The sequence below is a fragment of the Misgurnus anguillicaudatus genome, chromosome 17 (assembly GCF_027580225.2).
Source record: "Misgurnus anguillicaudatus chromosome 17, ASM2758022v2, whole genome shotgun sequence".
NCBI lineage: Eukaryota > Metazoa > Chordata > Actinopteri > Cypriniformes > Cobitidae > Misgurnus > Misgurnus anguillicaudatus.
Window position 1 is genome coordinate 14,954,580 of NC_073353.2, and position 24,860 is coordinate 14,979,439.

At 39.9% G+C, this 24,860-nt stretch overlaps 1 protein-coding gene across 2 annotated transcripts in view; it reads left to right on the forward strand.

Annotated features, from left to right (window-relative positions):
- Positions 1 to 24,860, forward strand: part of nrp2b (neuropilin 2b) — a 77,588-nt gene that overhangs the window by 37,861 nt on the left and 14,867 nt on the right. For both annotated transcript variants that reach the window (XM_055215433.2, XM_055215432.2), the window contains exons 7-11: positions 2,504 to 2,659; positions 12,964 to 13,108; positions 14,412 to 14,761; positions 15,341 to 15,485; positions 24,651 to 24,728. In XM_055215433.2, coding sequence (XP_055071408.2) covers positions 2,504 to 2,659; positions 12,964 to 13,108; positions 14,412 to 14,761; positions 15,341 to 15,485; positions 24,651 to 24,728 — 874 coding nt within the window. The remainder of the gene's footprint in view (positions 1 to 2,503; positions 2,660 to 12,963; positions 13,109 to 14,411; positions 14,762 to 15,340; positions 15,486 to 24,650; positions 24,729 to 24,860) is intronic.

Below are 24,860 nucleotides of genomic sequence, written 5' to 3' on the forward strand. Positions count from 1 at the left end.
CATTACTAACCTTTTGTAATACATTTTAAATTTTGGGTGAACTATCCCTTTAAGAGCACTACTATGAGAACATACTGCAACTTTCAGAACTCCAAACTTCTTCCAAAACCCAATTTAATATTCTACATCAGAGACTGAAAATAAAATGTCAATGGTGCCTATTGATTAGAATCTGTGTAAAGTTATATCCATTGTTTAAAGTGATAAACACTTTAACTCACACAAGAAGCTGTTTTAATACTGAATAATTCATGTGAGTGCTTTAACATAACCACTTTCCTCTTTCTAAAGAAACTGGCTCATCATTTTATTATATTGTATGTGCATCACCGCATGCACAAGTTCGGTATTTAATAAAATGATTTATTAAAATCTCTTTTCTGCACCTATCAGCATTAGATGATAGATGTTTATATGTGTGAAACCCAGACTTTTTTAACACTCCTTCTGCTTGTGTGGCATTTCCATTGATACAGTCTTTATGTTTCTCTTTATTTCTCTTCATGTATCTTTATTACTCTTGCTGGGACGTGCTAGGCTGCATCATTCTCTCTCTCTCTCTCTCTTTCTCTCTCCCCCTCTTCTCGGCACAGGGGTTGATGATGCACAGCCCGCTCTGATGGTAACAGCCAGTTGATTGATGAGGGTCCTTTCCTAGGAATAAATAGTTAGCAGCAGTCCAGGGTTCTATTGATTTTTTGTCTAGGTGTGTTTCTCCGTGGCCCTAAGCAGCTTTACAGACGGTAGTGTGTGTGCGTGCTTGTATCTTTGCGTGAAAGCCACACCTGTCTTTCTGACAGATAACAAACGTTGCAGTTTTCCCGCTTGTGTTCGGATGACATGCCGCTGAGCGGCGAGCGCCGAGGATCATGGGTAACAGCCCTCCTCTAGGACACGAGCTGAATGCCTGATTATAGACCTCGCTGCAGTTGAGGCGGGGCAGCAGAGAGGCAGCTCTCATACCGTAATCATCATCATCATCATCATGGGGGGCAGGGTACAGTGAGCAAGGATGGGCGATAATCTGTGCGGAGGGAGTTGAATGAAGGTGGTTAGTATCGATCAAAGCTGAGGTGATTGATCTTAAACCCCTGATAACACCTTTGGTGCCGCCCATGTTCTGAGAAGCTTCGTATTCCCACAGCTCTTTCCCTCTTGCTTTATGTTTTATTCCCGTCACACCGCCCTCTCATTGCTTCCTCTCCCATCTCTTGCCCACCACTTACTCATTGCTAGTTATAGCGGCGTTTTTTAATAAAAGCATCACTGTATTGATATTGTTTACTTGGGGTTACACATAAATAAATAAAAATACTAACCAGGCAGAATGTGAGCATTTCAATGGTTAGCAGTTTGCCTGGAAACACCTGCGTGATGTGATGTAGTCATAGCCAGAATATACAGTATTTTAATATTTGGTATTTGCTGATTTAAAAACCTAGCTTTAAACAAACACACATGCACAATTTCGCTGCTACCCTGGATAAACAAGCTATATGCATTGTTTTCACAATGCTGTTTTCTTTAGGAAGCTAAACAAGCTGAAATTTCCCTCACAAATAACAACATACATTTTTGGTGACGATGATTTCGTGTCAGCTCTTGGTTGGTGTGTGCGTGCACTATTTCAGTTAAAGTGCCCATATATGGACTTCCACTGTACTTTCTGCACTGAAATTGCCTATAAATGATACAGGTCAGTTTCCCGGACAGGTTTTAGTTTAATCCAGGACTAGGCCTTAGTTATATTAGGGGATTTAAAGGCGGGGTGCATGATTTTTGAAAAACGCTTTGAAAAAGGGAGTCGGGCCGAGTACCAAAACACACTTGTAGCAAATCAGCAGTAAGGGGCGTGTCTACTAACCAAAATCATTGCCTGGGTTGCGTACGTATGGGGCAGGTCAATCAAAAGAAGGTCCAGATTCTATTGGGGTAGGGGCGTGTTTGTTTAGGTGATTTCAAATTTCAACACTGGCTTTCAGAGATCATGCCCCCCGCCTTTAAGTAGTTTTTACAAACATATCTCACAAAAACAATACTGGTGTGCAAAACAATGGCACTGATTTACTTTTAAGATGTGTCAATGCAAGCTGTTTTCAGTTAAGAAAAGTCAAACAAGCATTTTTTTCTTGGACTAGACTTTAGCCCTGTCTGGGAAACCGCCCCAAAAAGCAAGATTGTTACGTATTAATCTTTCATGTTCGAAAAAAACTTTCCAAAAATCTGTCACACGTTAAACTTCTTTTTTGACACTTTGCCTACGTTTAGCATATGGTATCCAACTTTTAAACGGTGTTAATAAGTGAGAATACATGAAATAGCTTTAGACCTCAACTTTAAGGTATATTTTTTCATTTTTATCTGTACCTTTTTCCCTTTAAATCGAATCCACAATGTTTGTGCCGCTAACGCAGCGCTCTACCAATTAGGCTACAGAAACATTTTCTTTGTGACTGAAAAAAGAAAACATTTATTTATCTAACATGTCTGTCCTCTTTTTTAGGTGGACCTGCATTTCCTGAAGGTCTTAACGGGCATTGCCACTCAGGGGGCGGTCTCCAAAGAGACACATAAGTCTTACTTTGTCACCACCTTTAAGCTGGAGGTCAGCACCAACGGAGAGGACTGGATGATCTACCGCTATGGCAAGAACCACAAGGTAGGATCACTGGAAATGGCACGTTTGGGAATGTGTGGGTTGAGGAGATAATCAGAAAAAGAGTGAGAAATAGAGAGAGATGAAGCTGTTGGTTTGTTCTCACCCTTCCTGTGCTGGTTATTTATCAGAGATGTGTGAAGTTTTGTCACACATCTGTGCATAACAGGAAGAGCTGCATGTGTAAAACTCTGATTGAGATGTTAATTAGCTTTGAGAAAAGACTAGAGAAACAACTAAGATGACATAAAGGTGACATCTGTGATTTTATTTTATTTGTTTTTAGACTGGAATATGGTGTTGAGACTTCATTTTGTCATCAACCACACTAGTCAACCAGCTTAAACAGCAAAGTTTTGCTGCTGAACAACATAGTGTAATTATGTGTAACTAAAACTGGCTCACCAGCTGGTCAAGCACCTATGCAACACAATCCAATATAGCAGCTTAATTTTCAGGCAAAATGGGGAACTATTCGGGACAAATTAACAAAAAAAAAACTTGTGTAGCAGAGTAATGAAGAAAGGGCAGAGAACAGAGTGATTTATATATAAGTGAGTAATAAAGGCCTGTGTAAAATAAATTAAAAAGCATTAGGCCACGCCTCCTGTGTGGTACACACCTTTCATCTTTTTATTAATCAAACCCTTGGAAATCCTGTTTGGACTTGATTACTTGACAGGGGAACATCTGAAAACCAACGTTAGCATGATGATTTTGAAAGAAGCTGAAAAAACATTAGCAGACGCCCAGATACAGTATGACCCTGAGCACCGCCAACTGCTGTTAGGATCTTTACCCCCTGCTGGAATAGCATCTAGCTTTAATCTCTGAGCTTGGTGCTCCCTTAATGTGCGCTGTGTATTTGCAGCTTTAGTTTCAGTTAAGCTTAGCTTTGTTAAGAAGTCTTACTGGAATGAAAGATACGCACGCTATGGGAGCTGTGACCAATCAGTGTCTATTTGGGACCTGTACTATTTAATAATGTGCTATTTATTCGAATGCCTGGAAGAAATGTATTTTATGTTGGCAGTTATCTTAAAATATTTTTTGTTGGCAGTTATCTAGAATTTTTTTTACGTTGGCAGCTATGAGATGCACGATGCCTCAGCCCAGCAGATAGATTGTCTGTCTGGATGCTTTGAGGCATGGCTTTTTTAATATCACCAAATACTGTAATATAGATTAACCGGAAAACATGTCAGCATTTAAATAAATATGTAAATCTGCAATACAGTTATACTGTATTTTGCATGCATCTGCCATGTAAAGAGACAGGTTATTATTTTTAGAGATGTGTGGTGATGGTTTAGATTGATAGCACCACTAACGCTGCCATCAGTCTCCAATGATGGAGGTGTGTGAGTCTCTGGTCCAGAGGACACTGATAGATTATGTGTGTGTGTGTGTGCTGAAGAGATCCATTTAGGATGTGGGTTGATAGTCTCATTGTACGTGTCTGTGTGTGTGGTTTGGAAAGTGTGATATCAGCAGTGTTGAGCTTAATTTCTTCCTTCAGTCTCTGTGGTGGTTCTGTCGCTCCTCTGCCAAATTACCTCCAGACCATTCATTCAGCCAGAGCTAAATCAGCTCTGATAAGATCACATGGACACCATCTCAGTTTAATACCTGAGTGAGCAGTCGTGCTGTCTGCTGGTTCACGTGCAGCTACCTTTTAAAGGCCTGGTACTATACTTTATTTTTTATACGTACACGAGGGTTAGAATACAGTATACAATGCAAATTTTGTCATCAGAATAGTATGCGGGTACCATTTTCGCTGATTTTTGTTTGGTCGCACATGTGCATACAGGAGTGTTGTAGTATGCACACCTTAGAAAAAGGTACAAAAATTGTCACTGGGGCGGTACCCTTTAAAAAAGTACACTTTTGTACCTAAAAGGTACATACTGAATCCTGTAATGGTAAACATTGGTTCATATCTATACCAAAATAGTACATATTAGGTAATTTCTAAAAGGCCTGTCATGATGTTGATGACAATTTTGGTACCTTGGTACCTGAGTGTAGTCCAGGAAAGGTTTTGCAGTTTGTCGCAATAAGCATACATTGAATGTATGCATACGAGTCAAATAAGTATACTTTGCTGTGCATTTAACTGTTGAGGGGATGCTCGTGTAAAAAAAGTATGCTTGAAAGTATGCTTGGACATTTTGGGTGCATTGTATCTTATTTAAAAAATATATCACACAAATAGCTTTTCTTGTGTAAAGGAGATACAGTACATAAAGATATACTGTAAATAGTCTTTTTAGAAGTTAGAAACATCTTAATATTTTCTAGTATTAAGAAAAATAGAATATATTTTTAATCAGCTTTTTTTATTCTGGGTAAAAAAATCTGAATATGATGATGATGATGGATCTTAGAAGACAACAAAAATCTCATATTAACCAATGGGACCTTACTGTAAAGTCTTACCAAATCAATCACATTAAAGTCACATTTAACAGTTTAAGACATTATTGCATTGCTTACAAATAATAACTACAAAACACAGTTTCAAGTATTTTGTGTGTTTTTTCCAGGACAGTGGTGATGCCTTAAATGCTGTCTAGTTAGGCAACTCGCTAGGCTTAATAACAACAAGTCCCTTGAAAATCATTGTAAACATGGCATATACATGTACACCCACAAAAACATGTGCATACACACCTAGTCCCAAAACTACAGTCTTTCTCCCCTCTCAGAATGTATCTGATAAAGTCATCAACATCATGACAGGACTTTTTTTTTTCAAAAATGTCAAATTGCAGTCATGTCAAAAGGTCTCAATCCCTTTCCACTGGAGGGGAAAATAAGCCAGTCTCTCATAAGGTCCCACACCTGCTATTAATGACAGTGTGACAGTTTTAACCAAGCTTAAGCATTGACTTCATACTTATGAAGGTCTGGTAAATTCCTTGCTTGTTTAACAATGCCATCAACACACTCTTAAGGGGTTTATATAGAGAGAAAGACCATATGGTATGTGTATTAACAGTAAGGCGAAACAAAAGTGAGTGTCGTCTTGGGAGATGACATGGGGCTGGACATAAAAACAGCAGCCTGGCAGCTCCGTCCATCTCCTGTGCGTTAAATGGAGCGTTTTGTATAATGTTAGACCCCAGAAAGACCCCAGGAGCAATCCTCTGTGCTTTTGAACTGTTCAACTGAGGTTTGAATTTTTGTGATGTCATAGAGAAGAGGAATGTGTTCATTGAAGTTTACAGATCTGTCCATACAAACATAAGTACAGTTACCCGATTGTATTGTAGCGGTGTATATATGGTTGTCATTCACTTTGACAGATGGCGGTTTCAGAGGGAACATTTGCACCTCTGAGGTTCATAAAATGTATTTCCAATTATTTTGAGTTGTGATTTGACTTCCAAGTTCAGTTAAAGAGACAGTGTGTATGTGTCCTTTCTGCATTGATATCAGCATATCAGCTTTTTAAAGAGATTTAGTTTTATATGAATAATAAATAATACATAATTTAAAAGTTTAAAGGGACAATGCACTTTTGTATTGAAAATATGCTAATTTTTATCCAGCTCCCCTAGAGTTAAACATTTGATTTTTACAGTTTTGGAATCCATTTAGCCAATCTCCGGGTCTGGCAGTACCACTTTTAGCATAGCTTAGCATAATCCATTGAATCTGATTAGACCATTTAGCATCGCGCTCAAAAATAACCAAAGAGTTTCGATATTTTTCCTATTTAAAACTTGACTCTTCTGTAGTTACATCGTGTACTAAGACTGACGAAAAATTAAAAGCCATGTTACGCCAGCAAAGTCCTTGGTTATTACGGTTATTATTTGGTTATTTTTGAGCACGGTGCTAAATGGTCTAATCAGATTCAATGGATTATGCTAAGCTATGCTAAAAATGGTATCGCTAAACCCGAAGATCGCCTTTCAGTTAAAATAACCAATCATCACCAATCGATAAAGACAATTCTTCGGCTTGCCAACCTGTGCTCATGTCCAGAATGCTGAAACGATGATAAATAAAAGTGTTTTTAGCACAATTTGCCATATCAGGCCATGCAAGCCCCCACCCCTCTTTTTTTCTCTCTCTCTCTCTGAGCCCACACTGGCCTGCAGCCAACTGAAGCCAGGCTGCTCTGTCAACATCTTCATCTGGGGCGTGGAGGTGTGGGAGAGAGCAGGAGAAGGCCAGACTGGGGTGGAGAGAGTAATGACTCGAGCAGAACTGTGATTGCTGACCACATTTCCCAGCGGCCCCATCACTTTGAGGGAAAACTGTATGGAAGAAAGCCAATGCAAAGCAGCCAGAGATGGAGGGAGAGAATGATGGGCAGAATGAAAGACCGAATACAGAATGATGGAGGGACAGGGGAACATAGATCTGTCCTATCTGTCACACAACCTCCTTCATCTCCGGTGACCCTGCCGTGGCCATGTGGCTTTCCATAACCCTGCCCGAGCAGCCAGGCATCTATATGACCACAATTTAGTTCTTTTTCTTTCTCTCAGTCGATTATATTAAGAGAAACAACTTCTCACATGGGTGAGTCTTGGTTACCAAGGCTGCTGTGTCTTTAGATTCTAACCTTAAAGGTTTTGCTTTGGGCATGTTGTTCGTTTTTTAGCAGTGGGCTCCTGTGCTGTGGATATTTGAATTATTTATATCCATTTTTTGGCACTCCTCGCCAGGAAGCCCAGTTGGCCAGCGCTGGGGCCCACATTTTACCTCTTGAACGTTTTCTGTGCTGACAGGTTCCTCGTTGTATAATATATATCAAATTCTCGACTATTTTTAAAAATAATTTACATTGCTGTAAATCTTCTTTCACCTCATTGAATTCTGGGCACCTCATTGAACTCATGGCAATTCGTATGTGTTTTACGAGGTGGCTAATTCGTATTAACTCTTTCCCCGCCAGAGTTAACTCGTCAATGGTGGGGAAAGAGTTAATTTGGACAACCACATTCATACATTTTTGTACGATTTGCCTTTGCCCCAGTGACGTTGGGGTTAGGGGTGGGGTTTTGTTAAGTATACATTTTTGCACGAGATTTGGTCTATAAAGGTAATTTTGCCCTTCATGACAACTGTGAGGGGGTTGGATTTGTTTTGTTACTCACTACCACTACTACCACTATCGAACTGGGTGGGTTTGGTTTCAGTAGCCAGCTACTTCAGCTTCACCCATGTCCCTCCTATTTGCCCATTTTCGGTTATCCGCAAGTAATGCGCTGTGACGCGATGCCATGATGGCGACGGCAGTCCCTACCAACTATTGGTTTCAAAAAAGCTCTTCACGAACGTATGGGTGACGTCACGGACACTAGGTCTATATTTTTTACAGTCTATGATTCTGATCAAACAATTCTTTGATCTTTTGACGTGTAAACAGAATAAACAAATGACACTAAATTTTGTTCATATGTCATAAATTTGCACATGCGTATCAGAATGCTTTTTAAATTCAGACTTTTTTAAACGTTGTAAAACCATGGTTATTTTTTGTAAGGATCAGTCTGGTCTGCTTGCACTCACTTAAGACATAACAAACAGTGTTTACATTATTCTTGGTGCCATGCAGTCTAAACTGATCGCGCCACAAGGTCAAAACAGTATCGTCTCACGTTATCAGTGTGTCACGCAATAAAATGCATCTATTCTATGCAGTCCAGCTGCGCAGATAATGTTCAGGACTGTAAGATTTACTTGAGCGCCACATTTTCATTCTCTTATAAACAACTTCAAATTTATAAAATTAACATTCTCCAGACATTCTCTTTTACCAATTGTAATCAATACATCAAAAAACATGGTTATGTTTTTAAGGAAAATACTAGATATGTATACATTTGTATCCAATACTTCTCTGCCGTGTCTCACTGACACCAGCTCAGTAAAGAGTTCATAGTTAATATTCAAGAGGAAACACTTTCCTCACAAGAGTCATTTCTCAAATATGGCATGAAGTCTGGGAAAGACCAAGTGAATGAATGAGATAAGTGCTCACTGAAAGGAAAAGAGCAGACTGCCTCGCAGCTATTGCCCTGCCTGCAACCCCTCTCTATGTCTCTCTGTACAGGGCTGGTGGTTCGGATGTTGTTGATGTTATTTACTTCTGATGCTGTAGGTGTCTAATGTGAAGATGTTGGTAATGGCAGATTTGCAGTGATATGTGTTACAGTGATCATTATTGATATTTGCAAAAATGCCGTTTAATGGCTGGTAATAGACGATTACAGGGGGTCAGTGCTCCCACCATTGGCAAATGGGACCTATTTTTCGCAGACACAATGTTAAGCAATCCCGCGCACACCTGGTAACTCTGTAGTGAGTTTCTCTTTATTGTAGTAAATGATTTAGAAATGGAAAGACCTTAACTGTAATGTTTTAATAAACCAAATCCAGACGGCCCTTTAATAAAAGGAAAGTTATTTATAGTGTACTGGTATTCTCACAAGAACAGCACAAGATGCAAAAGAAGTTTCTCGTGGGCTAGCAGACTGAAATAAGTTCTTCATATTCAAATATTTAAGACAACACATACTGTATTTTAATCCCTCCTGAAAAAAAAAACCAGGAGCAGTGCCATAAGCAACATAATATAAGTACCGCATGCAAATACATGATTCGTGGTTGATGTAAAATATCCATTTGTGATAACTGTGGGCACACATGCACAGCCTGAGCACGCATCAATCACAGATTACACCCAGACTGCATAGTGAACATGCTGTGATAGAAAAGTAAGGAGGAGAGATAGTGAGCGAGGGCCATGAGAGGTGGACTTGTATCAGTGAACGGGAGGTGGCCCGTGACAGCAGGCATGACTGCACTTCTACTGTTTCAATGCGGGGGTCTGTCATTACCAGCACCTGTGCGTCTGTCAACACAATGCCAGTCAAGAGCAAATGAAGCATAGAGATGCAAAGACAACATTAGCAGGTGTGTATGTGTGAGAGAGATAGAGAGACCAGTGGGGGTTATAACCAGGACCCAATTTTGAATATTTGAATATATATTGTATATGTGCCCCAACCAGTGAAAAGAGAGCTGTGATTTACTGTTTTATACATAAAATAGTTTTACATATATTCTTATATAACCTTTATATCTTTGATACTGACCGAGTAAGGTCATGTCAAAGATGCGAAATCAATCATACAAAACTTTGATGCTCCTAATCTCATTTTTGGATTATGAGACTTTATCCTGGATTTCATAGAGTTACATATTTCTAATGGGTCATTAACTTCTCATTTGGAAAATAGTTTTGTTCCAATGAATTAAATTCTTAAATCTGCCTCTCGGTTAAGACAGCACCTGTCTTAATAACACAAACCTATTGTGATTCATGCGATTCATTGTGATTTTGTTATTCATGTTCATGCAATATTTCACATATGTGACAGCACATGCTACTCCAGAGAGAAAAACTATGGGCATTTCAAAACAACTTCTCATGCAAAAATATTTTACCGAGGTAAAGTTTGTTAGAGGTTGCGTGAGTTGAAACAAATGTTTTGTTTTTTAGACGATTTGCATGTATTTGAATTGCAACCGTCACTGCAACAGTCACATCATTGTACTTACAATTTGTCTGACATCCTTTATTTACTCACCAAAGATCATTTTTGCTCACAAGTTGCGTGTTTTGATTGGATGGTCGGCTGAAATGTGCCTCCGAGAATTTGACTCCACCTCCCTTTATAGATTGAAAGCTTCTGTCAAAGCCCAAGACCTTATGCCATTTCTGTCATTGCTCTTACTTCTCCACTTCCTCCACTTCCTCTGTCCTAGAGGACCAGAGGGAAATCACAGTACTTCAACCTCATCTTAGCCTGTTCCCTAAAGTCCACACAGTAATAGGAATGTTCAATCCTGTTATGCCTTTTTGGATTCATCCACACATTTTTTGATCATTTTGGCATTTTCATGGTTAATACTCTTCCCTTGTATTTGAAAGTTCACCCATAATGACCAGTAGGCCTTCTGACCCAAATTCTAGGTGATGCACATCTGCTGGTTTGTTATAATAGACTCATTTCCCAGTTTTCTGCTAGTCTGGATTTACCAGGCTGGCCAATTGGAAGCCAGAGCTGACAACCTCCCAGTTGATAAGTAACAGTGTATGAAATGTAGATTTTTAATTATTCATAAAATGTAAGGTATGCTTGCTAGGTTGCAAGCATGTCTAGGTGGTTCTAAGGTTGTTAGTCGAAACCATTTTTGGTTCCCTAAAGAACTTATTAGTCAAAAGTTTTTAAAAGATGAATTTCTTTCTTACATTTTAATAATCTATCTGTGAGATCATGTAGCACCTTTATTTTTAAGAGTGTATTTTTTCATCTGGTTTAAAGTCTGCAAGACAAAATCACCCAAATTCTTACAAAAGTGATAGCAGACCTCTCTTCTACAAATATTTTAGGTAACATTCATGCGTTAGCTAAAATATTTGCAAATGCATTTAAAGCAACACTAAAGAGTTTTTTTACCTTAAAATAACGTTTCCTAAAAAGTTTCAGTCGTTCATCCACTCGAAACAGGGTGAACGGCACTTTCACATTCGCTTTGCAGCACTCTATCGGCCAAAACTGCACTAAAGAAGTTTCCAACCGTCGGGTTGCGCTCCTGTAGTTCGAGTGAAACTACAAAAACTTGCTTTATGGCAAGAATCATTAGAATACGTCTACAATCCAATCAGAGCCAGCTTTGCTGCAGTAGGCTAAATTATTTATGACAGTGGTAATGGACAATTCCGCTTCCAACCTGTAGGGGGGGCAAAGAGCAAAAACTCTTTAGTGTTGCTTTAATTTTAATAAATGTTCCTCTTGACCAAGGGCATGGGCTGGAAACATCTCACAGATCTCTGAATGTGGTTGGTTTTTTAAGCGCTGGGTGTGTGTCATGCATGTCACTAAATCGTGAGAAATAGGACTCTCCCATACACCAAAGTTGTGATATATTACACACTGCTCGATCCCAGTTGTCTCAGACACACACACACAAACTGCTTGACTCTCACATGCTGTGCTGTGCTGAAGAACTTCACAGGGAGAGATAGGGCAAGGTCACACACTCCATCATGAGGTTATTAAACAAAAGCAGATTTCAGTGATGCATGTGGAAACTTCCTGCTGACATCAGCTTTACTTGCTTCTTGTTTCCTCTAAAACATCTCTCTGTTCTCACACTCACATTTCTGCTTCACCTTTTCTTTGCTCTCTCATTTCGCCCTCTGGCCCTAAATGGCTTTTAACTAACCATATATACAATGATTAATAACCACAGGTCATCGGTTCAGAGTTTTCCTTTCTTTTATTTAATTATCGGGCGATTTACAGAGTGTCAAGTGTGTCATTTTTCTTGCTTCTCCTCATATTTCCGTGTGTTTAATCTCTTCCTGGACTGCGAAAGCATGGCTAGCACAGACCTGACCCAGGCCAGCTGGCCCGGATGTCATTGGATCCAGAGACAGGTCAGGTCCTGGGGGTCCAGGCTTGGTTTATGTGCAGTAGAGCGAGACTTGTCCTCTTCTGTCCTTCTCCTCTTTCCCAGTTCCTGTCTCTGGAGACAAAGACTCTGACACTCACTTACAAGTCTGGGGAAGGAGGAGAGGTGGAGATGCTATCAAAGCTTGTCATCTTGTCCATCCTCCTCACCATCCCAAGACGCAGTGCTTGAAGCACATGACACATCAGTTTGATCCTTTGGCAGTCGCCTACTGGAAAATTATCGATCTGACCTGCATAGTCCTGTAAACAGTGAAACACAAGGGGTTACTAATAATTAATGTCTAAATATATAGAATTAAACTAATCTCAAAATTAGATTATTATTTATGATGTCTTGATCTCCAAAGCAATCTGAGGCAAAGTTGACTGCATAATAAAACATACTGAGAGCAGCATTAAATAGGAAAGCAAGCTCCAAGCAATAAAAGTTCCCTCTGGAGCACGCCCAAAAACATGGCCACGTTTGATTTTATGTGTTTACACAAAGACATTTAAGCTCTTGAGTGACAATTGATTCTTCAAACATTCTCACACTCAGTCTCATATCTGTGGTCTCTTACTCATCCTAGAGGAAACAGCATTTAATTTATGACCTAAGCGAATGCATCTGTGTATGCAGGGTGGGTGTGTGTGTATTTTTACAGGCGATTCAAGTGAAAATCTCACTTGACCCCAGTAAAGAACCTCTCACTGTGTGAGAATTTGTTTGTTTGTGGGCTTCGTTTGTTTTTGCCAAACGAGAGGTCTTTGCCAAACCACGTCCTGAATACTCATAAATCTCTCTCTTTCTCTTCGCAGGTTTTTCATGCTAATGCAGACCCCTCAGAGGTGGTCCTGAACCGGATCCCTCAGCCTGTCTTAGCTCGGTTTGTCCGCATTCGACCGCAGACTTGGAAGAATGGAATCGCTTTGCGCTTCGAACTTTATGGCTGTCAAATCACGGGTCAGTAAAACTCACACTTTCTCTGAGTTCACACATGATCGTAAACATCCCTTAAATACAGGGCCGCCATCAGGGAGGACAGACGGATATTTTGCCCCTGGGCCCTGTGATTAGGGGAGGCCCACTAAGGTCTTGTATAGCATTGCCTTCTCCAACCAACTTGGTTCTTCAAGTCAATTCAACCTACTATTTAAATGAAATTGTTTAACTTAATTTGTTAAGTTTGCTAGAGCCTATTATAAAAAAGGTACAAAAGTGACTCCTAAAAAGTTTTCTCTCTAATCTGATCGCTCATACACTCAGCAGGGTAACACATACTGTACGTGACAAATATTGTACCAGACTCCCACTGTGTCCCTGTCAAGCGAACTCAGATCTGTTTATTAGCTCTCTTTATGGTCCTGGTTGAGTTTGGCTATTTATGGAGATGGGGAGATAGCAGTCATCTAATTCTGTTAGCGTGTCCTGCAGTGGACGAGGGAGGTGAACTGCTTTGCACTGATGCTATCAAACACATCACACTCCATCATTACGTTATTAAACAGTGATTCGCTCCTATTTTTGTAGACACTGAGCAAGACAAATATGCTTTTAGAGATGGGGCCTTTTTCAACACTGACACAAACAATGTATGAAAACGCCATTGGCCTTCTTATTAGACCTCGGGGGCCCCATTGTCCCTTGGGCACCCAGCCCGGAACAACCCTCTTTCAGCGAAGCATGGGCTGCGCTTCCTGTCTTTACCCTGAAAGAGTGATGATCGGCTCGCGGGATATCCGGCAGTGCCAGGGCTATAAAGATGCCCGCGAAGCCATTGATCAAGCTGTACTGTTAACCCTAATCTGTGTTTTACTGCTTTTGTCTCGGAGTATGGGCGTACCTTTGGGTGTAATATAAAGAGAGATTGTTAGGATGGGCTCCAACCAGATGCTTAAGCTTGTTTGCTTTTATTTTTTTGTTTGGTTCTGTGTTCAAGCCATGAGCCAAAATCAATCATTTATTTCTGGTAGCTTTGCTTTTGCGCCGGTGTTTTGGGCTGAGTGGGTTTGCTTTTAACTCTATAGAGGTGAACACTTGCAGAACCGGAACGCGAAACTCTTCCTGTAATAAATCCCACACGAAAGCACCCACTCAAGGGGATATGCACATACAAACACAACCACACACGCTCTTGTTTATTTATTATTTACTCCCATGCCGCACTTATGACATAACAACATAAAACATTGATCTCACCAGCCTTAAAATGTCAATTTCTCTTAGCATCACCATTACTCATCCTCCTGTTTAACGTTCTGTTCAGATGCGCCTTGCTCGGAGATGCAGGGAATGCTCTCCGGTCTCCTGCCGGATTCCCAGATCTCCGCTTCATCCATGAGGGACATCCACGGGGCCACAGGTGCAGCCCGGCTGGTGGCCAGTCGTTCCGGGTGGTTCCCCAGCCCAGCGCAGCCCGTGGCCGGAGAGGAGTGGCTGCAGGTGGACTTGACGGTCCCCAAAACCGTACGGGGTATCATTACGCAAGGGGCTCGTGGGGTGGATGGCAGCTCCAGCGCAGAGAACCGGGCCTTTGTGCGGAAGTATAAACTGTCTCATAGCTTGAACGGAAAGGACTGGAGCTACATCATCGATCCTAAGACCAATCTGCCAAAGGTTTGTAAATTTATACCTGAAGTAAAAGTTAAAGAGAATCAGAACAAATATTTGAAGTCATTTCAAAGCAATTTTAGATACTACCAGCCGGTCAACCTGATTTTGATAGAGCATCTTAGTCAGGTTGGTTAGACCAATTTGAACCAGCAAAAAACAAACACAACATGGCCATCTTAAATATGATTTGCTTTGCCTCTTTCAGCATGAAAGGCTCTAAATGAAGAACATAACACGAGAAGAATAAAGTTAATTAACCAATCAAGCAAATTCAAAGATTGTGGGTTTTTGAATAAACAGTTCACCAAAATCAGATTATTACCAGACTCATTTTATTCCTTCCTCTTCCGTCTTCGCAACCAAGTATTTCACTTCTAGATTCCCAATCTTCCACTCCGAGAGCAGAATTCAATTATACTGTGTGAGCTTTGATAACATTCCAGTGAAATCAGCCACAGTCGCGTTAATTAAAACCGGAGCTGCGGAGCTCTGTCAGAGACAGAAATCTGGAGAATATCTATTAACTGTTCACTTTCAATCACTCAGCTCTGCTAAAGTACTTTTGTGATCCTTCTCCTCTAGATTTTTGAGGGAAACACGCACTATGACACCCCAGAGATCCGTCGCTTCGATGAGATCGTGGCCCAGTATATAAGGGTCTATCCGGAGAGATGGTCCCCTGCTGGTATTGGAATGAGACTGGAAGTTCTGGGTTGTGACTTGCCAGGTAAGATGTTACGTATTACAAGGTTTTTACCATACACAACAGTTGTTAGACATAACCAAGACCGCCTGTTTAACTGGGAGCATTGTCCTGATGACAGAGGGCCATTAATGACTTCATTGGCTGTTGATTTTAACCATGGTCCTATGGGGGGCAGTAAAGATCTTGTAGGGGATCTGTGGACAAATTCATAAAACATATAGTATTATCTTTACAACTGTAACGATATTTAGTACCGTTCAAGAGTTTAGAAACACTCACTCATATTTTTCCACATATAAAAAATAGTTTTTAAGGGATTAGGGTAACTAAAAGCATCCAAAGTAAATAAAATCAAAATCGTACTCTTGGCATTTTAACAAGCAAGCAGCTTCTTGATGCTTGGAAACTTGGAAACTTTTCTTGGAAATTGAATGAGTTCACTATTGTGGGCTCTTATTGGCTGCTTTTCTCCATTATTTGTTCCAATTCACCCATTTAAAATGATCATTTTATCTTACACCTTCAAAATCAAAGATTTTTAAGATGATGAGAAACATTTCATTTGTGTTTCTAAACTTGATACTGTAAATGCATTTATAACCATGGACCCTGGATTTTTTTTATGATTTCCTCCATTGATGTATGGTTTGTTAGGATAGGACAATATTTGGCTGAGACACAACTATTTGAAATCTGTTGGGTGTAAATTTTTTTAGCAAAATGCCTTTAAAGTTGTCTAAATAAAGTCCAACACATATTACTAATGATAAATACATTTTTATATATTTATGGTAGGCAATTTATAAAATATCTTTGTGGAACATGATCTTGCTATACCCGTGCGACTTATGACTGGTTTTGTGGTCCTGGATCACATATTATATTGTATATTACACTAAAAAAAATGATTCATTCAATTTACTAAATTTTTTAAGGTAAGTTGTTGCAATCAATTTATTTAAACTACATTTTAAAAAAGTTTTTATTTTATTTATTTATTTTCAAATTTTTTGTTTAAATGTAGCTTAAATAAAGTGATTGCAACCACTTACCTTAAAAAAATTTAGTAAATTGAATGAATCATTTTTTTCAGAGTAAAATTCATTTTTATGACGTGCTAACAGGTGGGTGTAAGTTATTTTACAACGGCTTCAAGTGTGTGTCATCCAAATACATTTTAGGGTTTCAGACCTATCCATTTTACACTTGAAACTAAACACATTGCCCACAGCTACATAGCTAGCAAAAAAGCAGAGCGGTTCTCTGTTTGTCAGCTCCATTTTACTTAGAACTGTTTTTGTCCCCGATGTCCTTAATATCTCCTCCTACTGAATCCTTCACCTGTCACAGCATGACGATCAGCCGATCGGACACATGGCTGCTCCCTGTGGAACGGTCCCATGCTCCATAAAGCACAAGGCTGTGGGGCAGTGATCGACAGGCTGTCCTCATAGCTCTGTGTCTTCAGGAGCGCCAGAGGCTAAGGAGCATTAGAGGAGTTCCTAGAAGGAGGCAGAAAGGAAAGTGTGGGTGGAGGCCAGGGGAAGCCTCGGGGCTAAGTGCCCAGCTTTATTAGCGAAGAAAAAGAAAGGGAGATGAAGACTAAGATGGAGTACTGATGCTAGCTCAGGGTTATTTGGTGGCACTTTGCAGGCAGAAGATGTGATCTGGCATGAAAGCTTCATGTGTCAACGTGATACTGGCACAGGTTAACGTCGCCTGTGGGCCGTAAATGAATGAGAGGGAAAGATCAAGAGAGAGACGGAGAGACTAAAATCAAGATAAACATACAAGATGGAAGAAATCAACGAATGATCAAAGGAAGCATGTAAATGAATAAGGGAAAAAACGACTGCCGGGTGATTGTATTTGTGTACACATGCGGTAACGTTTGCGTGAGCTGCTGGGGGAATGCGAGAGTTCGCGATGACAGCGTAGTAAGGCTTTACTGAGTACAACTGCGCACCAGATGTTGGAAACGCAGGAGGCTCGATATACCCCACTCACTGTCGAAACTACAATGCCAGTTTTTAATCTTCCCACTAAATCTAATGACAAACAGACCTTGAGACACGCTACATAGAACCACACATAAACATACTTTTATAATGACACATTCTTTCATTTGTTATCACATGTGGTGCTCAAAAAATTGAAATCTGGTTTAAGCATGGAAATAAACAAAAGGATTTTGTTAAAATTGTACAATTTTAGAGGAAGTAAAGTATTTAAAGGGATAATTCACCCAAAAATGTAAATTTTGTTATCATTTATTTACCCTCATGTTGTTACAAACCTGTATAAATTTCTCCTGGATAAAATTCCTATTCTTTTTTTGCTTCTGATTGGTGGTTACAAACATTCCTCAAAATATCTTCCCTTGTGTTCATCAGAACAAAACAAATGTATACAGGTTTGTAACACAAGGGTGAATGATGACAGAATTTTCATTTTTGGGTGAACTATCCCTTTAAGAGTAATTTAAAAGAAATGAACCGCATTAAGTTTTTAGGAACGTCCTTAAATCAAGCTGAGATACTGTAATGTTTCTTTCTTTTTCTAAGCACAACATCACAATGGCTCATTTGTTTCCTTAACATCTGTTTCGCACATCCACGGTGATCACTACCAGCAATGTTCCTCAAAGGAGCCGTTTGACAACAAAAAACATACAGAATGAAATTCTGAATGAGATCGTCCTTATTCAGCTGCCTAAAGTACACTGCAGTGACTTTATGTGGTTGTTTGCAGCTGTGGTGCGAGTGATGCAGGGGCCGGTCTGCTGTTGTTCTGATTTCGAGGGGCCGTGGGGATTTTTGGAGAGAGTGAGATGTTAAATATTCACAGGGCTACATCAGTCTCACTCCAGTGCGCTGAGATGTTTACGCCAATCAAACATCTGCCACAGTGTTCGTGGGCATCCGCTGACCCAACACGCACACAAAACCATGTATTATAATACTGTATAAGACACAATTTATAATATGCTTTTTGGTGGTCAAATACTGTATGTGTGTATAATCACCACCGACCCCGTTTCCTAAATAGCTGAGCTAGTGACCAACTAAATGTGCACGTATTATTCACAAATAATTGCTCCAGTAGGCTACACAAAAACAGTTATCATATATTCCAAGGTCATGTGCCAGAGCTCCTGTCATTTTGAGCTATGGCTAAGATTTTGTTCCACTCCAGAAGGAAATCCAAAGTGAGGGACACGAGAAGAGAAATAATGAATTGATAAATAAATGAAAAGAGGCGTGGCAGACAGACCTTGTGCGAGCAGGACCGTGAAAGACACACAGAGGCACTTTAGATATTTCAATCAGACACCCTTGTCTATTATTCATTACCGGACTGAGCTCCACATCAAGACAGAGGTGCCTGCCTTTGGGAAAACAGAGAGATATTGAAAGAGAGAGAGAGAGAGAGAGAGAGAGAGACAGTGACAGTGACCTCTACTGGGGGTAGCCTGTCTCAAAATCGCAAGATCTAGAGGTAGACACTTTTGCACCAGTGTAACCCTTTAAACTGGGCTTGCTAAGACTTTCTTTCTTTTCAGCATTTTTATGCCAATAGATATTTAGGACCTGAGGGATTCTGAGTTATTTTGCATCTTTGAGCATGCAAGTAGAATATATGCACAACCGGCACAACGTCATATAATGTCTCTGAACAGGTTCACGCCCACTTTTGGGGGGAAAAACAAACTAGACTTCCCATTGACTTCCATACAAAATAGTGGAACAAATCAACGTTCATACACACTCGGCAGGCGTAAATAACTTAAGAAATCACTCAGATTAAACATGTTGAGTAATTATCTGTCCACCCTGCCTGCCATAAAGCGCCAAAGATACATTAACACATTTAATTTGGTCAATATAAAAACATGTCCCTTTCATTCTCAGAGCATCAAGTTTTTGTAACAACGCTCCCAAATGGCCAGAGGTGTCTTACCCGGACATTTACTCGTACCTCATCGAGTCAACAGGGAAGCCAATGAATGATTTTACTTTGTATTTAAAAGTTACTTAGTATTTATATATTATGCCTTTATATTTAGAGTACTGAGTGCACTTTTATGTCCAGCCATACAACTATTATAGCCTTAGTGATATTTCAAGCAATCACTGGGTAGTGTTGTTACACAAATTTGACGCTGTGAGAATGAAAGGGACATGTTTTTATATTGACCAAATTAAATGTGTTAATGTATCTTTTGCGCTTTATGGCAGGCAGGGTGGACAGATAATTACTCAACAGGTTTAATCTGAGTTATTTTATAAGTTATTTACGCCTGCCGACTGTGTGCGAACGTTGTTTTGTTCCGCTATTTTGTATGGAAGTCTATGAGAAGTCTAGTTTGTTTTCCCCCAAAAAGGGGCAGTGACAATTTACAGTCAAGTTCCCGGATGTGCCGGTAGTCCGTATAGCATTATTATTGTTAGATTTTATTAGTGGAATCTTAACCTTGTCTGACAGTTTTGAGGGTTCAGTCCTGTTCTGTGCAAGTAGATAATAGCTGTGCATGTGTGAATTTTGCTTACATAGACATTAGCTGTCGGCTAAATTCAGCAAGTGCTTTAAAATTCACTTCTGAAATGAATAGCGTCCACCTATAGCCCACACATAGCAAAATGAACAAGAATGCCACACAACTTAGAAAGTTAGACCTCATCTTATGAAAGCACACTGATAATTCAAATGTGTGGGCGGGGCCTCTGTCTGTCAAATGCACAGTGGGTGTGGTTTCAGACACAAAGGTTTATTCTTCTTGTTTACCTGGGGAGCTGGATGGAATTTTTTTGTGTGTCTTCCCATCTTTGATGGAAAGGGGTTGGTCTCCTCTCTGCTCTGTGACCCGACCTTTCACTAAAACTTGAGTGGCTGGGTCTCTCTCTATCGGGATGGATGCATTTTAAACCGAAAGAAATCAACTCTCTTCTTTCAAGTGAAATGGCGCTTTGAAGTTATCATCCACATGTTTCTGTTTAGCATAACCCCACAACCAACGCTTACACACAGCCCACATGTCATTCATCATATCCACCCAGTGTAAATATTTACACTGAGCTCCGCTCCTTTCCGCCTCTTTTCCCATACAGCACATGTCTTTCATGCCCTCCGTGAAAATGCATGCCAACTTCTGCTTTTACCATTTACAGTAGTTTCCTCCTACTGTAAATCTCATATACCTCATTTGATCGTGGCCCATCTGGCAGATTGGCGAATACCTCGAAATTGGTAGCCCAGGATAGATTCTAAAGTCTAAACCTTGGAATGACCTTCTTTAGGTAACAGAAGCACATTTTAAAATGTTTGTGACAGATTCACTCTCCGCATTGCTGTTTTTGTGCCGCACATCTCCGAATAAAGATTGTTTTTTGGAAATCAGCGCTGTTGTTTGAAGCAAGGTTCTCTGAGGACATCTGATGTGAATATAAATACTGAATATTTCTGGGCACGCTGAGCTTCTTTTATATCCATCACCTGGAGATGATTTGTTGGTTTAACTGAGCTCGGGAGAAAAGTCCTTATCAAGGGCCAAGCAAACAGACCCGCCTGAACCCAGAGTGAGTTGGTTTTGGGGAATTCACTAACTCAGCGATAACACGATAAACCTTCTGTTGTAACTCTGTATTCAAAAGACACAGAGACAAAGGCTTTAATTAGTTCAGTGCCTTTTGTTATTGAATTCTAGATGCCAAAAAAGCCTTGTTTCAAGTTTAAAATGTTTAATTAGGTTGCCTATAAATAAACGTCAGTGTTCGTGTGTTTCAGAAAGCAGGTTTGCTATTTAATTTTGCGTGGTTGTGTACTTGAACAAGCAAATGTTTTAATTTCGTAACCTTGCATCAGCTTTTCATTAGCACATTCACAGTTTCTTATCTGATCTGATTCCTGTTCTCTGTTTGTTGGTTTCCACAATAACAAAAACAGATCAGCTTTGTTTTTCTCATAACATTGCATTGGCTCAGGATCTCACTCAGGCGCTGAGGTACTGTACTGCTTGTCTATCTGCCAAAATTTACTCCGAAGCTTTCAATATAATTGAATATTGTTCTGTCTTGCTAAGAAGATGCTGAGTCAGAGATTTGCCAGTGTTCGACCCTGCCAAGGGGTGGCATTCACTATGCGCTTTGAATGCAGAGGTTTAAAAGAAGTAAATCCATCAGGTGAGGGAGAGTGACCACAAAACAAGGCCTTGCTACTATACGTCTGGTATTTCTTTGAGACTTTGAAAGATTTCGTTGGCTTAATCTGTTATCAGGCTGTGGAGGAAATCTTTATGAAGACGCCTAGAGAGTTCTGGGATCCTGATCAATTTGGGTGCGTCAATAGAACCTTGAGGCATACTGGGATTTTTATGGAAAAATCTTTAGCTGTTTTGCCCGGATCCATGGCGGAAGCTTTAGGTAGCGGGACAAACCAGTAGTAGTAGTAGTAGTAATAGTAAATAGTGCCATATAAAGATAAATGTTAGGTTTGATATGCATTGTAAATAAAATATTAAATCAATTTTATTTATTTTTTATTTAAAAATACAAATGCACAGTCAACTATGGGTGTGATTTGAGCCAAACAAGTATAATTTATTATCCGATTATTGATCCTACTGATATTTTTAAGTGCAGTACACTGTAAAAAAAAGTATTTGTTGGTTTAACTTAAAAAAGTTAGTTCCCAGTTTGCTTTCAAATTTTGACTTATAAATATTTGTTTACTCTTAAAAGTTTGTAAAAATTGTTGTGTCCACCAAAATTTTAAAGTAACTTACTTTTTTAAGTTGAACCATCTTTTGTAACAGTGCGTAATATATATATGTATAAGCATTGGAGATTTCAGTTGTTCCCCACACTGTCAGAGATAAATGTACAAAAGTTGTCACTGGGGTGGTAACCTTTTAAAAGGTCCTAATATGTAGCATTTAGGTATAGATATGTACCACTGAAGTACCAATGTATCTTTAAAGTACTAATATGCACCCTTTAAGTACACATTTGAATGGGTACTTCCCCAATAGCCTCTTTCACACAGTAATTCTGGTAAATTAGCATGAATTTACCAGAATGAATTTACCAGTAAATACAAAAATGTGCTGTTCACACACGCAGTGGCATTCAGTTATTTTACCAGTAAGACATCATTTACACATCAGTATTAAAATACCGGTAAATTCGTTGAGAAAGCGGAAGTACCTGTAGCACGCAGCGAGCTCAGTGTTGTATTTGTAAACAATCCACGTCGTTCATAACCACGGTCCGTATTTTGTTGTTTTCACGTCTGTGGTAAACAGTCGCGAAGTTGCTCATGACCAAACAACATTGAATGAGACGACGTCAAACCGAAAATGCGTTTTTAAGAACAGTACTGTTTGCACTTTAGGCTTCACAGAGGGCGTGCTAAGGACGTCGGCAATTCGGCGGTAAGCTGTTTTAAACAACTTTGGTTAAGAAATGTGGACGTAAACTTCAGGTGTGCTCAACTTTCAAGCAGCATGTGTGTGGAAACGTCAGTAAACACTGCGGGGGTAAACGCGTCATCTGTTTTAAAACGCTATGATTGGCCCGAAGCTGTAAGCACGGTCTGACGTTGTCCGTTCTAAATGCCGGTAATCCTATAATTTTCGTTCACACACAGCGCTTACCGGTAAATTACTGGTAATCTTACAACCTGTCTTACTGGTAAATTGGGAGCACTGATTTACCGGAAAGGTTCTGTTCACACATGACATGTTAACGGCAATTTACCAGTAAATTACCAGTAAAGACTGTATGTGTGAAAGGGACTATTGACAGCTTTTGTACGTTTATGCATTCAAGCAAATGGGAGCTAGCAAAACGGCTGCCAAAAGAACTGACTTGTCTGTGGTTGAGTGGTTTCTGTCAGTCGTGTCAGGTCTTTGGGAACGTTCCTGGACAAACCGTTGTATTTCTCAGACACTAGCTGTTTATTCAGCTGAGACACTTGTTTGTTTACACCCTTGTGTCGACAAATTCAGCACCGCTTGACCGCCCTATTAGCACATCTTTAAATGAAATCCTCCATGTTAGATGACATAAGTGTGTGATTTTATCCAGGTAACATGTATTAGGGTAAACTGCCCGCTTTTACTACAGAAAGGTGTAGTGCATGAGGGAGGGCTCTTAGTTCCGTACATCTAGGACTTCCCGTGAGGTTAATTGCATTTGTAAAGGGCAAAAATTAATCGAGTTTAATGTCAGAAGCAACCAGCTGGTGCATCTCTTTCATGTACCCACCCGCTTATAGAAATTAATAACTTATCAATATTACAGTAGGCTCTCCTTTTTATGTTGCACTGAAGTGTCTACATGATTAGTGTTACGCCACTCACGTATTTGCCAATTAAGCCGGGAATTGTTAAGAGTAATGACATTAATAAGTTTAAGAGCTGACAATCATTGCTCATTTACGCCTTGTTGTCTCTAAATCTTCATTGGCTCGATTCCCCGCAGAGAAACCAAGAGAGACGAAACGGCTGATTTAACATTTTCTGTCATAACAAATTATCACGGCGGAAACCACGGAGGAGCGCCGTAATCAGCAATATTGAAAGTTTTGTTGCTGTCTGGTTTGTTTCATTTCGGCCAAAACCTCTCAGATGGTAGCTTTATCATCGATGATAGAGAAAGAGAGAGAGAGAGAGAGAGAGAGAGAGAAAGAGAGAGAGAGAATCATGGAAAATAGCAGTGGTTGAACTTTTAAATGCATTGTGGGTAAACTGTACATTAACAGCAGCGGTCTGAAGTGTAATGGCAGCTCTCTCTCTCTCTCTCTCTTTCTCTCTCTCTCTCTCTCTCTCTCTCTCTCTCTCTCTCTCTCTCTCTCTCTCTCTCCAATTAGAACATTCAACAGTAAATTGTTTTCAGATGCCCAGAATACTTTCCAGATGTGGTTTTGTAATATTTCTGTTATTGTTAATGCAGTGTCTGCAATGCGCTCCATGCATACATTTTTAATATGGGTTGTGTGCAAATGTGCCTGGTGGTTTTGGAAGCTTTTTCGGGTTACAGTTTCTGTGATTGATGTATTTTGCCTTGGCATGTTTGCTTGCACGATACATTATGGGAGAGAGACATATCTAGTGAATGTGTCCATCATTACTTAAACTTTGTGTGTACATCATTCTTGTTTCTAAAATGGCTTTTTATTTCCTATTAGAGACTACAACCATTCCAGACACTCCCACGCCCACTCTGCCAATTCCGGAGGAGACAAGTACCGCCCACAAAATGCCAGGTAACCAATCGAAACACCTCGCAAGTCAAATATATAACTGCAGTGAACAAACAGGAAAGAGTTTTTGCCATACAAGAGCAATCAGCACATCCAATCAGATAAATGCATTTGTCTCAGATTAGCAGTAAATAA